A 12,438-nucleotide genomic window follows, 5' to 3' on the forward strand; every position below is an offset into this window, starting at 1 on the left:
CCTGCACCTCTTGTGTCAGCGGTGTGGTCTTCACATGACCAATCAAACCTGCTGGACCAGCAGACCTGTCACCCCCCCCCCCACACTGATGTACAACAAGACAATCTGGACCCAATTATAACCACACACACACACACCACTCTCTGGGGGACCCCTGGATTCCTCCCCTCCTCATTTGTCAGAAATGAAGCTTGTTGGTTTCCTCAGATTGGACAAAATCTGTCTTATCTTGATATTAAATCAAGCCGTGTCCGCTGGCCGCCCGAACAAGATAAATGTCGATCGTATTTATCTACACGTACGCCGGCGGCTATGACCTCGGAGGTTTGGACGCCAAACCTCCGAGATAATATGTTAATCATGGACCATGTCTTTCCTAAATAAGGCTTTAGCAGATGCCCTTAGACATATCAGATGAGGTGGTTGGTTTCATGTGAAACACTCGGATCTCTTAGACAGCCAGAGGGGTGGAGTAACAAGAGTATGACTGAACTCAGACGGTCGTTCATGTCTCTCAACCTTGCCCCACTCATGCAGCGACAGTACGCCCCTCTCTCTCTCTCTCTCACCATTTCTCAAACTCTTTCCCCCTCCCTTCCTCCCTCGGCCCTCGTACGCCTCCGAGCCCTGATTAGACGACGGTTGCCGTTGTTTGCGTGTCAACAAAAGACGGTGAATTCCAGTTCCACACCTCTAATGTCTCCCAGCCGATGGTTGTTGTTGCTGTTGTACGTGCTGCCGCCTGTCGTGCTGCAGCGGGCAGCGGCGGGGTCTGGGGAGCCCGGCCGCCCGCAGAACACGGTGGAACGAGCTCGTATGGAAATCACCACTGACGTAGCAGAAACAAACAACACGAGGCGCGCTGTTGCTACATCTGCGTCCGCTTTGAGCCCGTACCGGGGCCGTCTGGGCTGTCGTTTCAGTTCACCAGCACAAACAAACACGCCACGCCTGGAGAGAGAGAGAGCGATGCGAGCGAGAGAGAGGCCTGATTGTCGGACGCAGATGGAGGCTTGCGAGTCCTTCCCCCCTTGCCTCGCGAGTTCATCAGCCTTGCGTCGCCGGCGGCTAAACGCGGTGATGTCATGGATTCTTGGCTCGGTCGAATGTAGGAGAGGTGGGGGGATAGAGAGGGAGAGAGAAGGTGGGGGGGGGGGGATAAAGAACAAGAGATGGGGATAGAGAGAGAGAGATATGCCCGTCTCGGACACGTCCCTTAATCTACCTCACGGTGGTTCAGCTTGTATATGGAAGACTTAGTAGCTGAAGAGAGCGAGAGAAACTACTGTGGCTTCCATGCTGTCCCCCTGTGAGTTCAACTCTGTTTACTCCTAATGACAACTAGCTCTAAATCAGAGCCTTTAAAAAGGCATACCGTTTTCACCTGAGGGCCGTTTGTTACGGATCTCTGGTCATGCCCGTTTTGGCCAGGACGGGCCAGGACGGGGATGTAGCCTACTGTATTAGTCCATAAAACCTTCCCCACGCCCCCTGCTGGTTTGCATTGTTCAGCGTCTGGATTGGTGTAAAGGTGTCTGGTGTGGTGTGTTAACTCTGCCCATCCCCTCCCCTCATCCCCCTTTCCTCCACCCCTCCCCTCATCCCCTCTTCCCTCTCCCCAGACGGGCCCTGGTCCTGGGTGTCCTGCGTGACCCAGGTTCTGAGGTGGAGGACCGGCAGTACCAGGTGGACCTGCAGGCCATCAACATCGGCACCGCCCAATGGGAGCAGCTGAAGCCCGAGAAGGATGCTTCTAAAGGGGGCGTGCCGGCTGAGGGCGAGAGGAACTCTCAGAACCCCGCCCTGGAGTGGAACATGGCGAGCAGGTGGGGGGGAAGCTACTCACGCTCTCTCTCTCTCTCTCTCTCTCTCTCTCTCTCTCTCTCTCTCTCTCTCTCTCTCTCTCTCTCTCTCTCTCTCTCTCTCTCTCTCTCTCTCTCTCTCTCTCTCTCTCTCTCTCTCTCTCTCTCTCTCTCTCTCTCTCTCTCTCTCTGTCTCTCTGTCTCTCTGTCTCTCTCTCTCTCTCTCTCTCTCTGTCTCTCTGTCTCTCTGTCTCTCTCTCTCTCTCTCTCTCTCTCTCTCTCTGTCTCTCTCTGTCTCTCTCTGTCTCTCTCTCTCTCTCTCTCTCTCTCTCTCTCTCTCTCTCTGTCTCCCTCTCTCTTACTTACTCACTCCCTCTCTCCAAGGATCTATATGGCCAGAGTCAGGTGCTGTGTGTATGTGCTCGCGACGAAGGTGTGTGTGTGACCCCTCTATACATGCTCCATATCATCTGAGTGCTCTTGCGGGACGTCCCTACTATTTATTTAGTCAGCTTCCTCTCATGCTGCTTTCCTCTCCGTACACAGTCATAATTACAAACCCTGTCATTTTTTTTATTGAGCCGGGAGCTAAAACAAGCAGCAGTTTAACGGCCTGTTTGGCCTAAGTCCTTATTTCGAGGAGGAATGGACCCAAAACTCCCAGGATCTCAGGCAGGGGCTCCAGATTGGTTCTCCGTCAACTAAAAATAGACCCTGCAGAAGAATGCAGAACAGAGCAGAATCAACACCCTGCTGATAGAGACTGACCGGGCCTGGGTCAACATGGCTGGGAGTCAAACTCTCACACACACACACACACACACATCTTCATCATACTGAAGGTCAGGTCCTATGTGTGGAGCGGAGCCAGGAGACTGCCTGCTAGACTTCTGGACCCAGAGCACTTTGTTATTACTGAGACCTGTCTAGCCTCATTTACTCTGTGTACGTCTGTCTGTGTGTGTGTCTCTTCACATTAGCTAGCCCTGAGGCCTGTTGTTACCATGAAAGGCACAAGCTAGCTATTTATCTTAGTTTGTTCTGAGGCTGGCTGACTGACTGACTGACTGGTTCACTGGTGCTGTAGGAAAACAGCTTCTGTTCCAGATCCCCTTCCATGACTGTAATTAGCTGCGTGGTTGGAGGCTGTCCCATGACCAGCCAGCCAGATGTAGGCAGCACACTTCACAGTGGAGCTGCTAGGGAGCACTCAGGCGGTCACTCACATAACTAACGACTCTGCATAATATGTGGAGACACACCACCTCGAAAGTTCCCACCTTTCCTCCCATCCAGTCCCACGCTCTATCCCTCGCCCCCTCCCTCCCTCCCTCTCTCCACCCTTCCTCTCCCCTCCACCCTGGGGCGCTGGCGGGGTCGCTGGCGGGACCCCCTGGTTGCCGGGGTGAGTTCACGTAGTTTCGCCGGTCTCCGTGAGGCTCCGCTGGCTTCCTGAGGTTTTGCTGAGGAAATTCCAGCCACATGGTCCTGCTGACAGGATCTGTCCGCGTGATAGCACGGGACCCAGGTTTTAGGAAACAGGCCGTGGTTGGGAGGCTGTGAACTCTCTACGTTCTCTCTCTCTCTCTCTCCCTCCACCTCTCTCACTATCTTGCTCTCTTTATCTTCTCCCTCTCTCTTCTCCTCTTTCCTCCCTCCTGCTCTCTCTCTCTTTCCTTCTCATTCTCTCCATCTCTCTCCCTCCCTCCCTCCCTCCTCTCTCCCTCCCGCTTCTTTTGTCGTTGTGGATCATCCCGTGTGAGTCATAACCTTACCACACTCAAACACAGAGACGTACTGTACATATTCATACACACAGGCATTCAAATCCCCACTCCAAATCCCTCCAGGGGGGTCTCCGGGCGGGGGCAGGCAGGGCTCTCCTCTAACCCGAGCCACAGGCCACGTTTGTGGGTAAATGGAGCCGTGAGCCGCCCCCTCTCTCCCTGGTGAATGACGGCACCTGTCCCCCTGCAATGAGACACTCTCTGTTTCACTCTGTGTTCGACAGAGATTACAACCCATCAATCACCCTCACCCAGATCACTTCACCTCGAGCACACACACACACACACACGTACATACACACACAGAGCAGTGCACTAACCCTAATCCCTCAGAGACACTGGTAATGCCTCTCTGTAGAGCACAGTAGAATGTGATATTAGGTCTGGTGGAACCATGCCCCAGGCCACCTAGGAACAGGGATCTTTTCCTGTGTGTGTGTGTAATCCGGGCCGACTATAAATATTGGAAGCTCGTCTGTTTGATTGTTTTAATACCAGCAGATGTAGCAATTAACACCACCTTATAAAGTGAACTCGTATATTTGTTTTACTGCTAACAAATGTTCTTGAAAATATGACTTGATTGTGGGAATGAGTGTTAACCCAACAGGCTCCAGTTTACGTTGGGAGGTCTTAGCGTGGGCTTGTGTATACAATTAGGGTGTGTTCCCAATAGAGAGTTGTCAAATAACGTCTCGCTTCGCTCCCAACGCTTTTCTTGCTGGAAGCTACAGACTGTTGGACTAGGAGTTTGAAACCAGCTCCGTTATGGAAATATTTCACAGGTTTTGGCCTCGTAAGCGAAAATGGGGTTTGAAGTCTGTATTTAGAGTCGAGTTGAAGAGTGCTGCTGGTTTGAATTTGAGTCGCCAGAGAGAAGTTTGAAAAGTCTGTATGTGTTTGTCAGTTAAGATATAACATTGCTGGGCTTGTAGATATGTGTGGTTTAGGTCCGAGTTGAACAGACATACTTGGACAGATGGGACCATTCAGCCACCAGAATCCAGTCCTCACTCTAGTACCCAGTGCTCACTCTAGTACCCAGTCCTTACTCTAGTACCCAGTCCCCACTCTAGTACCCAGTCCCCACTCTAGTACCCAGTCCTTACTCTAGTACCCAGTCTTTACTCTAGTACCCAGTCCCCACTCTAGTACCCAGTCCTTACTCTAGTACCCAGTCCCCACTCTAGTACCCAGTCCCCACTCTAGTACCCAGTCCTTTAGTACCCAGTCCCCACTCTAGTACCCAGTCCTTTAGCAGTCCTTTAGTCATTTAGCAGACGCTCTTATCCAGAGCGACTTACAGTAAGTACAGGGACATACCCCCCGAGGCAAGTAGGGTGAAGTGCCTTGCCCAAAGACACAACGTCATTTGGCACGGCCGGGAATCGAACTGGCAACCTTCTGATTACTAGCCCGCTTCCCTAACCGCTCAGCCACCTGACTCCCATATAGTACCCACCAACACTCTAGTACCGAGTTAGGCTGTCTTCACCCAGTCCTCACTTTAGAACCAAGTCCTCACTTTAGAACCCAGTCCTCATTCTGGAACAGACCTCAGTTTAAAATCCAGTCCTCACTAAAGAACTCAGTGCTCACTAAAGAACCAAGTCTCAACTGTAGAATACAGTCCTCGGGGAATGCAGTTTCTCACACACACTTAGACAAATAAACACAGTCTCAGTATGTTTGTAAACATTGTGTGTGTGTGTGTGTGTCGGACGCAGCATCAGAAGACACCAGGAACGCCGCGCCCTCCTCACTCCCATCCTGACTGATTTCTCGGTCCGCATCACCGCCGCGCCCGCTATCATCTTCAGCAAACCGGTATCCCCCGACAACGCTCAGACCGAGGTCAGTACGGCAACAGCACTAGGACAGACTTCCTACAGTCTTACGTTTGTGTTTTTGGAGGATGTTTCACTCGAAGCAGATGTATGAAATGGTTATTCCTAGTATATTGTAGTATGCCTGTAGACTACTGCACTGTTAGATGTGATGTGTAGATGTGAGTTTGAGACTTGAGGTCAGTGTGCGTGCCTGCGTGCGTGTGTATGTGTGTGCGTGTGTGTGTACGTGTAGTGTAGGCGTTTGACCTGGGGAGTGGACGATCCCTGTGGAGGCCAGAGGATCTCGGTCCAGCTGCTCCTCTCTTCTCCCCCTTCTCTTCTCATGCATCCTGACAGTCCCCATTGCAAACGGTTCACAGCTCATCCCTTCTTCTCGCTGTCACACACACACACGCGCACACACGCACTTGGCGTAAACACGCTGATTGTATGCGCGTACAAACCCGCATCCCCTTTCTCTCCCTCAGAATCTCTCACACACACAGTGATTTGTTGGCTTCGATAAATGGAGCTCCTCCAAGCCAACAGCAACACAAACAGACAGGCAGTCAGGGAGGGAGGCTGATAGCAGGGAGGGACACCGATACAAAACAAGCGTACCATCCAAAGTTCAAGCTCATATTTAGTACATTTCGATGTATAGATAAGCGGTGGATAAAACAACATGTTATAGTACTAAAAGCATCTCTCTCTCTCTCTCTCCCTCCTCCTCCCCCTCTCCGTCCCTCCAGGAGATAGTGGTGTGTGGTCACTCTCTGGAGGTGAACGTGACCAGTAGCCTGGACGTCTACCTCAGTGTGGCCCAGGTCCAGCTTCTCCAGAAGCTTCTCCGAGACAACATGGTGGGCAGCGACACACCAGAGAAGACCTCCGAGGTACACACACGCGTGCAGACACACACACACACACACACACCCCCCCACACACACGGAGACACACACACATGAACGCATGTTGGGCCGCTGAGAGCTTCACAGCATCTCCTTGAAACCTCTCTCCTACCGTAGGTGGTTGCTAGGGTGTTGCTAGGGTGTGGCCAGGGCGTCGCCAGGCCCTTGCGTGACGTTCACCCCCTGGAGTGGCCTTATAAGGAGACAAATCACCCCTCTCGGGCCCGGCTGCTCAGATATCCAGCCCAGCTGTAGATATCACGGTGCCGTTCTCAACCACCGCCCCGCTACGACTACATCTCCCGCGGCCCTCGTCCTCTTCTTCTTTCCTCTTCCCCCCCCTTTTATCTTCTCCTCTTTTCCCAGCCTTTCTCTTCCTTTCTTCTCCCCCCCCCCCTCTCCTTCTTTCCCCTCCTCTCCTCTCCCTGTTAAATATTTACTCCCTATAAGCAACAGCCGCTCCCCTAATCTGCCCTCAGTTTACTCTCCTCAGCTGTAGCTCTCAAAAGCTGCCCCTATTGTTTACCAGAGGGCTACACACACACACACACACGCAGTCGAGCTCCCCGTACGTTCAACGACTCAAACACACACACACTCGCTAACACACGTGCACACACATACAGACCCCTCGCTCGCACACACAGCGTGTGGCTAGACCGGCGCCTTTGCCCCTTGTCTGTGAGTTTAATAAAGCGCTCTAATGGAACACAATCTAACAATATTTACCTCCGCGGCGGTGATGAGCGGAGTGTTGTGGGGGCGGGCGGGGTGGGGCCGGGGGGCGGGGGCGAGATAACAGAGTGATTTTACCGTCATCTACGGCGTGGATGTTTACAGGGGCGGGGAGGGGTCTGGCGTCGGAGAGCCGCGTGGAAGCCAGTCGCTCCAGTAATTGTAATTCAGAACGCAGAGGTCACGACGGAGGAACACGCACACGGACGCGATGTGCTCTGGCTGGATGCACACAAACACACACACACACACAGAAGCTCTGCTCCTACTGTACACACCGGGAGGTTCGTCATCGCAAACACACAATCACACGCATGCAGAGAAGCAGCCAACCCTTTTTGACCACACACACACACACACACCGCAGAGGCAGGGTAAACAGCCTGATCCCAGGGGAGCAGTCTCTGGTCTGGGAGGTGAGATCTCTGAAGCTAAGTCAACAGTGTTACTGCTGTCCCTGAACAACCAGCCCAAAATGGGTCTCACTCAACTACCAGAAAAAACACTCCTATTAGCATTGTTTGTGTGAATGGAATGGAAGGAACGAAACGAGCGCGAGTGTGTCCGTACTGTAGCCTTTAACTGTGTGTGTGTGTGTGTGTGTTTTAGTGGGTGGTTGGGTGGGTGGAGGTTAGACAGTCAATCTTCTAGAGGTGAGTTACATCTGGTTCTGGTTTAGGTGGGATTCTGGACCCTTCTACAGGGGTTCATCTGGGTTCAGGGTAGCTGGATACTTCCTCATTGTGCTCCACTTCCTGGTCCTGGTGGTACAGCCCAAAAAGAGAGAAGGGGAGGGGGGTGGGGGGGGGGGGTCATAGGGGTCATGTTGGTACACCCAAAACAACAGGCATGGGTCATAATTTAAGCACTTGACAGATGGAGCCAGATTTATCTCAGAGTTTGCACTTCCAGGGCTTAGTCTCTGTGTGCCCGGTGATCAAAATCAAGCACACCCCATTACATGTCAGTGTTTGACTCCGTCCAGGGGGGCAGGTCAGTGTGATTGACCCCTTCGCGCCACACCAGACCTGAGGTGTCGTGAGCCCCATTCAGCATGCTGCAGGGCCCTCTGGTGGTCCTGCAGGGTACTGCAGGTCCCCAGACCACTGGCCGTCTTTCTCTCCGTCTCCCTCTGTCCCTCCTTCTCTCTCACACTCTCTTTCTTTCTCCCTCCCTCTCTTTTTTCCCCTCTCTTTCTCATGTTGATCGTCTCGAACAGCCTTCTGGGCAGGCATTTCAAATGCTCTTTTCCTCACAGCTGTGTTTTATGTGCACTAATTAATGAGTTTTGTGAGGAGGGTTGAACACACAGACGTACACACCAACTCTGTCACACACACACACGCGCTCAGAGAGACACACACACACACACACACACACACTGGGCCATGTGCTTTTACCACATTGTGGTGAAGAGAAAAGCACTCCGTGGGCAGGCAGGGGAAATCCCATATCCTTCCTCCATCCCTCGCTCCATCCCTCCTTCCCCTGCCGTGCCCTGGGATGCTGTCCCTGTTAGGGAGCAGGGTTCTGGACGGCCTCCTGTCACCCTCTCACCTCCTCACTGGCATGCTCTTCATCCTCCTCCCTTTCGCTCTCATTCGAACCTCGCCATCCCGCTCTCTGGTTCCCTTGTCTGACCCCCTTTTTCTCCTCCTTTGCCATCTCCTTCTTCCTGGTCTCTCTCTTCCATCTCTTTACTCCATCTACTCGCATGCACATGCATGCTGCGGTATATACTGCATGGAGGGCAGTCAGTGAATGGGGGGGTCCTGTGGTACGTATGTTCAGGGTGGCTGTATGTTCAGTGTGGCTGTATGTTCAGTGTGGCTGTATGTTCAGGGTGGCTGTATGTTCAGTGTGGCTGTATGTTCAGTGTGGCTGTATGTTCAGGGTGGCTGTATGTTCAGGGTGGCTGTATGTTCAGTGTGGCTGTATGTTCAGTGTGGCTGTATGTTCAGTGTGGCTGTATGTTCAGTGTGGCTGTATGTTCAGGGTGGCTGTATGTTCAGGGTGGCTGTATGTTCAGTGTGGCTGTATGTTCAGGGTGGCTGTATGCTGGTGTTGGTGACAGGCTTGGCCCAGCCAGCCCGCCAGATCCTCCTGATCCTCCTGGTGTCTCCCGAGCTCAGGCAGCACTCGCAACATCTCCCCGGCTGAGTGTTTCGTAAGCCGCAGCCCCGCGGCCTTCTGAGCTGTGATAGGGCCGTGTCTGTCAGGGAGCCAGCCCCGAGAGGTGAGACAGGGAGCTGATGGAGGGGGGGGGGGGGGGGGGGGGTGAGAGAGAGAAAAAAAGATGAAGTCCAAATATCAAGCCAGTGATGTCTGAACAGGTCGTCCTTGTTTTCTTTGTTCCCTTTGCTTCGGTGAAGCATAATAACTATAGGTCCTTAGAAAGACCCCTCCCTCTCTCTCCCCTCTCCCTCCCCTCTCCCCCCTCTCTCCCCTCTCCCCCCTCTCTCCCTTCCCTCCCTCCCCCCTCCCCCAGCTCCTTGACATCTGTCCGCTAAGCGCCGAGCCGCAGCTTATCTCCAAACGACATATTTTCCTAGCGAGTGTTCATCTCGCTGCGCTTCGTTGTTATGAAACCGTACCTCGGGGTGAGGAGCTCTCAGGCCCCTCCTCTGTGAACCAACTGCTAATTGACAGCCAGTCAAAACAACTCACCTACGCCACGCCGGGTGCCAAATGGTTCGCCCCAGATACCCCCCCCCCCGATAGCACGACCATGGCACATTCTTCTGTTCACCTTGGTAACGTGATCTGTTTGAGATCAGTAGCAGCTGAATTGCTCACTCTCATCGGTTTGTGGAAATTGGCGTGAAACCTCAGATACCATCAGAACTGTGGCGTTCTTTTAGAAGGGAGGTGGGAGCGGCGGGGGGGGGGGGGGGGGGGTGCTGGCGTTGAGGCCCTTGGCGTGACCCACGGATCAAGTTCCACTCAGGTGAGGGGGGGTGGATGGGTGGGGGCTCCTCTCCCTGTCTGGGGGGGAAATGGGGTCACAGACTCAGGGGAGCAGTAAAGGCAGGGCACACCAGGCCATCCAGGACACACACACACAGTGTGGATGCCAATGTAGGGTTGAATTCCTGCCTGAGCCCATTCTCTACACCTGTATAAGCAAGATTCCACTTAGAATAACAGGTGAGAGAGCGTATTGGGTTCTCTCCCAGTGGATAAGGTATTGAAGAGAGAGTGCGTGTGTGTGTGTGTGTGTGTGTGTGTGTGTGTGTGTGTGTGTGTGTGCGTGTGTGTGTGTGTGTGCGTGTGTGTCTTAACTCTGTCCTCCCACTCTGTCACCATGAGTGTTAAGTGGTATGTGTTTCCACCAGAGCAAACGGTATGACTGGAGGACAGTTCTTACAGTGACCTCCTGCCTCTACGTCCACCTCCATCCCCCTCTCCTCTCCTCCCTTCCATCTCTCCACGACACCACCATCACAACTGGCATCAGCTCCAGAGGTGAAGTAAAGGAAGGATTCTCTCCTCTACCGCCCCTCTCTTTAACTCCCTCGGTAAACAAGGCTAGTGCCAGAAGTCGCTCTCCATCCCGTGGCCTGAGCTTGCAAGAAGGAGAGAGAGAAGCAGAGCGACGGAGAGAGAAGCAGAGAGAAGCAGAGAGAAGCGGAGAGAAGCAGAGATATGGAGAGAGAGAGACTGAGCGAGATAAAGGAAAGAGGGAGAGAGAGAGAGAGACAGATGTGCAGCAGAGATGACAACATCCGTATGGCTCACTGTCCTCCGCGGCCACCTGGGGCTTATCCATCCTCCTTATCCCTCCGTCCATCCCTCCCTCCTTCCCGCCATCCAGGGGTCAGGGGTGTTTTTGTTTGCGTTGCTGTTTGCTCCGCTTGGTAACGAAAGCAGCCGCCGCGCGGGGACGACCTCGCGGGCGCTCGCTGATGACATCATGACGGAGCAACGTTTGAAGTGGCAGGCGAGCAGTCGCCTGAGCGACAGTGCTGTCTGAGGTCTCCTTTGTTGCTGTTTGTTGAAACACAATGCAAGCTAATGACGTTAGGGGACGCTGGAAGAAGCTGTCAGTTTCGACCTAACCCCCCCTACTCGCTCTGACACACACACACACACACACACACATGGCTCACACACACAATACACCCATTGACCGCCAACTGCTCCAGAGCCCAGCCCACTATGGGACCCTTGGTGTACATAAACACCAGAGCCTGAATATTAGATTAGTAGATTAGCCCTCCGCACAGTCTAACCTAAATAGACGTGCTAATGGCTGATTAGAGCCAGTGGTTCTTGCTTTGTCTGCCTGGGAAACAGAACTGACTCTGCCAGCCCCTCAGCCTGGACACCAGCAGGAAAGACAACCCCGGGGTATCTCTCTCTCTGTCTTTCCTTCCCTCTCTACATATCTCTCCCTCCCCCTCTCTCTATACATTATGCTGGAAAAGGACGTAGCGGCGTTAAGGCGAGCTGCATTCTGGGTAGATGAGTGTGGCAGCGTGGCTGTAGCTCGTTAATTCCCTCTGATGCGATCTCCATCCACGGTGTTTGTTTTCTCTAGCACTTGTGGGGTGATCCAGATCTGGTAACTGTCTCCTGACGGATCTGAACGAGCTCTTGTTTGCATTCATCACACACTGGATCACTCGAACATGGGAAGCGATGGTGCACACATGCGGCTACAGCTGACAACATACTGCCAGACTGTTCACCTATAGTTAACCTCTGGGCTTGGGGGTTGGGGTCTAGAGATCAGCTTGATCAGTGTTTCTGCTCCTCAGGCTGGAGACAGTGTTTCTGCTCCTCAGGCTGGAGACAGTGTTTCTGCTCCTCAGGCTGGAGACAGTGTTTCTGCTCCTCAGGCTGGAGACAGTGTTTCTGCTCCTCAGGCTAGAGATGGTGTTTCTGCTCCTCAGGCTGGAGACAGTGTTTCTGCTCCTCAGGCTGGGGACAGTGTTTCTCCTCAGGCTGGGGACAGTGTTTCTGCTCCTCAGGCTGGGGACAGTGTTTCTGCTCCTCAGGCTGGAGACAGTGTTTCTCCTCAGGCTGGGGACAGTGTTTCTGCTCCTCAGCCTGTAGGCCTCTGTCTGCCAGAGCTCTGGAACATCAGCCTTGTGACACTGTGCAAGCTCGCTCAACGCTGTTTTTGTGGCAAAATACTTGTAAGCAAACGAGGGCCTTGTGCTGTCGGGGTAGACGAGGGTTTGAAGTACAATAAATGAGACAAGACTGGGAGCGCCAGGTCTCGGTTGGACCGCTCTGCACTCCACAGGGAGCAGATTGACTCATTCTGTTCATTTCCAGACCTTTCTGTTCTGCTTTTACTGCTACAGGTTTGGTAATTCTTTCTTTGTTTCCGAGCCATGACTACAAACTGCAACTGAAAGACACAAGT

The 12,438-nt window shown here is 53.1% G+C and overlaps 1 protein-coding gene across 1 annotated transcript in view; it reads left to right on the forward strand.

Moving 5' to 3' along the window:
* Positions 1-12,438, forward strand: part of LOC134023840 (intermembrane lipid transfer protein VPS13B) — a 152,059-nt gene that overhangs the window by 81,734 nt on the left and 57,887 nt on the right. The window contains exons 15-17 of the mRNA XM_062466198.1: positions 1,623-1,826; positions 5,317-5,443; positions 6,171-6,314. Of these exons, the coding sequence (XP_062322182.1) occupies positions 1,623-1,826; positions 5,317-5,443; positions 6,171-6,314 (475 nt within the window). The remainder of the gene's footprint in view (positions 1-1,622; positions 1,827-5,316; positions 5,444-6,170; positions 6,315-12,438) is intronic.

Source organism: Osmerus eperlanus, chromosome 7 (genome assembly GCF_963692335.1).
Source record: "Osmerus eperlanus chromosome 7, fOsmEpe2.1, whole genome shotgun sequence".
In the NCBI taxonomy this organism is placed as follows: domain Eukaryota; kingdom Metazoa; phylum Chordata; class Actinopteri; order Osmeriformes; family Osmeridae; genus Osmerus; species Osmerus eperlanus.